Raw genomic sequence first — 4,253 nt, 5'->3', positions numbered from 1 at the left:
TATTTTTCCTTAGCCCTAATCTCCTACTTTTCTTGTACATACAGCTCTTCTACTCACGCTATCTAAGATCTTGCCACGTCATTCTATCAAGTTTTTCTACGGTTGATTTCCTGTCCACGTATGAAATTTGCTTATTTGATGATTGAAGGAGTGAGATTTTGTGTGCACTCGATTGTAGAGTAGAGTAATCAGTTCCTTATGTGAAGTATATGTTTAATGCTGGACGATGAAGACTTTTTGGAACTGTGATTAATGTGATCTGATTTGTGGATTATTATTGGGGCCCCACTCCATATATAACTATTAAAACTAACTTACCCATGTTATAGACAACAGTGCACTGGATATTTCTATTACAGTTATACCCTTTATGAGTTTATTAACAATTTGTAGATTTGATTTAGATCACAATTAGTTAGATTTTATTCCAATATTAATTTTTAATTTGATATAATCATCCTTAGGTGATATCACAAATCCTTACCCAAGAGTCAACTCTTTGTAATTCTAAGAGAAAAATGATATCATGTTAATTGTGAAAGTCCATAGTTGATGACAAGAGATCATATTAATTACGTACATGTGTTTAGTTTTGTAGTTTATGATAATAAACTAAGAGTGCATTTGTATAAGCTATTGCAAAATGGTATTTTAGGCTTAAAACGAACATTTGTGAAAAAAAGTTATACGAAGTTTATGTTGCAAAATAGAATTTTAGTTACTCCCAAGATAACTAACTAAACATAGACCCTAAATTTGCAAAATAGTATAATTGTGTAAGTTTACTAAAGCATAATTTATTTTTTTGGTTTTTTATTATTAACGTGGATGTGTTATGCATTATTATAGGGATATCTAACTACATTGTGATTGGATCAAATTTGTGTAAGGTACTTCAGATCTATCAATGTGAACTTGTTTAAATTTAGTTGACTCATAATTTGATTAAACTATTTTTGAGAGAGTTTCAACATATGGCTCTTGATAATGGTTCTTTATCATCAGACCAAGACACCAATCAGTTGTAAATTCAGGTTGATCCAAACTCAACAAAGGACTTGACCAATTGGATTTAAGTCCACGTTATAAACAAGTTGCATATATGATTGTGATTTTATATCTAAATTGAGTAAATTCTAATGTGTCATTTTCCACCTTTTGTGCATCGATATAATACACGGTCATCAAAACTAAATATATGTTCAAATAAAATCAAAGTAAAGCTCCCACATGCAATCATCAGGTCTAAATCTAATAATGTACCGAACTTAGAATTAGAAATCGATAACTAATATAATAAGAAGGATATTTACAAATTATATGGTGTTCTTTATTCTTTCCAACATTTTGGAATTAAGATTCATAAAACCAGTTAAGGCACAAATTTCATTGCAGTATTATTAGCTAATGGACATTTTGGGAATATACCCTAAACATAGATCAGTTAATGTCTTTTTCTAAGGCAAAATAATACTATAGTACCAATAGATTAGATCATGCAAATGTTGCAATATGTCAGAGTCCCTCTTCAACCAAGTCTATTTAAGGCCAGGACTACTTTGCTCTAGAAACTAAGCCACACACCACACTACCTAGACAACTTGAACCACCTCTCTCTCTCTCTCTCTTTTGCCTAGTACTTATGGCCATGGCTAAGCTTCTCTGCATTCTGGTTCTAGCTCTCCTTGGCATTTCCATGGTTGCAACCCAGGTGAGTTCCCATTCTACACAGTACACACTTTGAAAATGTGCCACGATTCTGGTCCTAAAATGAGAAAATTTCATAATATATACTAGTCATAATCTGGTTGTAATTGTATACCCCTTTTATTTCTCTTGTATAGGTCATGGCAAAAGAAGCTCAGTACCACCTTGAAAGTGTAAGTTTTTTCATCTCTTTTGCATGATAATTGACTTGGGAAATTTTTGCAATTTCTTTTGTAAGTAATGGTTTTACTTTACTTTGTACCATATTTTTGACAAAATATTTGTGTTTTTCAGGGGCAAAATGGACAAGGGAGTCTTAAGAGTTACCGTAAGTAATCACCGACAAAATGTTGTTTTATTTTTACCCCTATATATGCTCTTCTTTTAACACTGTGAAGTGTAATTTTGCACTAATAGTATTTTTTTTTTCTTTCTAATTTTGTTTTTACCTTGTGTAAATGAAATAACCAGAATGCCCATCACAATGCTCAAGAAGATGTAGCCAGACACAGTACCACAAACCATGCATGTTCTACTGCCAAAAATGTTGTGCCAAGTGCCTGTGTGTTCCTCCTGGCTACTATGGAAACAAGGCTGTGTGCCCTTGCTACAACAACTGGAAGACTAAGAGTGGAGGCCCCAAATGCCCTTAAAACTATTTTAGTTTATGTTCTTTATTCCCACCAACAATTAGTATTAATTTTTTTTTTTTATTGTTGGTTGAATTTATAATCAGGTCATTAATTAATTGACCAGTTAATCTTAATTCTCCCCCATGTGAAATTTATTTCACTGCTCCAAGGGGTTTTGTCATTTGTAAACCCCATGTGACTATGAGGGCAGCATGACCAAACTTAGTCAATGTACTATTGTCCATTTCTTTCATGAATGAAATGTGCATTAATTTATCAATAATAATGAAAAATTATAGGTGGTTAATTCTATTAATTGCATACGATGTAGGGGGAGAAAAGAATATACATGTTCAATTTTTTTTTTTTTTTTTTAACAACTAATGGGGGAGGGGGATTAAATCCAGCTTCTCGAGAAGCATTTGGCAATATCCTTTAACAACAAAAATCTTGATTGCAAAAAGGTATAAAATGTTTTAGATACATGCAACATCATACTCACAAAATGTGGATGAACCCACGTATTATGAGTGTGATATTACATCATTTGAAACACTACATAATAAGAACTCCTTAACTTCAGGTTCAAAATGTGGATGAACCCACATATTATGAGTGTGATCTTACATCATCTGAAACACTATATAATAAGGACTCCTTAACTCCATGTTCAAAGATCAGTGGAAACACTATTTTAGTTTATGTTCTTTATTCCCACCAAAAATTGGTATTTTTTTTTTTTTAAGAGAGTTTCAACTCATGGCGTCCGCTTCTAATAATAGCTCTTTATCATCATACCAAAACACCAATTAGTTTTTGGTGTAAGCGGGGATTGAACTCTAGATCTCTTATTCAACCATCAGAAACTTTACTAGTTGAGTTAGTTGGAACCAACCACCAAGAATTAGTATTAATTTTTTATTGTTGGTTGAATTTATAAACAGGTCATTAATTTATTGACTAGTTATTCTCCCCCATGTGAAATTTATTTCACTACACCAAGGGGTTTTGTCATTTGTAAACCCCATGTGACTATGAGGGCTGCATGACCAAACTTAATCAATGTACTATTGTCCATTTCTTTCATGCAACATCATACTTACAAAATGTGGATGAACCCACATATTATGCGTGCGAGATTGCATCATCCGAAACACTATATAACAAGAACTCCTTAACTTCAAGTTCAAAGATTAGTGGAAATTTGAATCCTTAAAAAATGTGGTTTGATATGTTGGCTACATGCCTACATCAATAATCAAGACTAATAAATATAGGGCAAAATGTAGGTACAAAACAATTATTTGAGCATATTACATTAGATTTTTCAATTAAATTCAAACATACTACTGCATTACCCAATGAAGCACAACTGGATTTTCTTTTCCAAGAACAATTAAATTAAATGTGACTATATATTTAAATTTGATTGAAAATCCTAATTTAATGCACTTAAAAAACTGTACCAAGGTTATATCCACAAATATAAACATCCACTCCTAAATGCTAGCTCTCAATGTATTTCTGCATAATGGACTGTTCTGATGTTGTACTTCAGTTTCTGGTTAATGAAATTACAAGTCTTTCGCTGAAAATAAAAATAAAAATAAAGTGAGAGACAAACTCAAGTGGTCTTTTTTTCTTTTCTCTCTTTCTTTTTCTTTTTCTTCTATTGAAGACCCATTGGACTTTGTTAAACCCCTTCTCTGAGGTTCTGTCCTTGCCAAGTAGTGATGCATCAAGAAGATCAAATCACAACTTATTTGGGCTGTGTTGGGCCATTCAGGGACATTTAAGTACTACATATTCTAGATTACCATTCATAAGCCTGAATTAGATGAAATGGTATGGGTAGTTTGACTGATAAAATAAATGAAACAAGTGGGCTGGCTGGCCCATATTTCATTTTTTAAA

At 32.4% G+C, this 4,253-nt stretch overlaps 1 protein-coding gene across 1 annotated transcript; it reads left to right on the top strand.

The window, feature by feature from the left end:
- Positions 1-1,504: 1,504 nt before the first annotated feature.
- On the top strand, positions 1,505-2,632 carry LOC142630217 (gibberellin-regulated protein 6). The gene is made up of 4 exons (XM_075804186.1): positions 1,505-1,711; positions 1,845-1,880; positions 2,002-2,035; positions 2,179-2,632. Exons 1-4 carry the CDS (start codon positions 1,643-1,645, stop codon positions 2,358-2,360), a joined length of 321 nt encoding a protein of 106 aa, XP_075660301.1. The 5' UTR covers positions 1,505-1,642; the 3' UTR covers positions 2,361-2,632.
- Positions 2,633-4,253: the final 1,621 nt, after the last annotated feature.

The sequence above is a fragment of the Castanea sativa genome, chromosome 4 (genome assembly GCF_040712315.1).
Source record: "Castanea sativa cultivar Marrone di Chiusa Pesio chromosome 4, ASM4071231v1".
NCBI lineage: Eukaryota > Viridiplantae > Streptophyta > Magnoliopsida > Fagales > Fagaceae > Castanea > Castanea sativa.
This window is presented reverse-complemented; position numbering and strand designations above follow the sequence as displayed.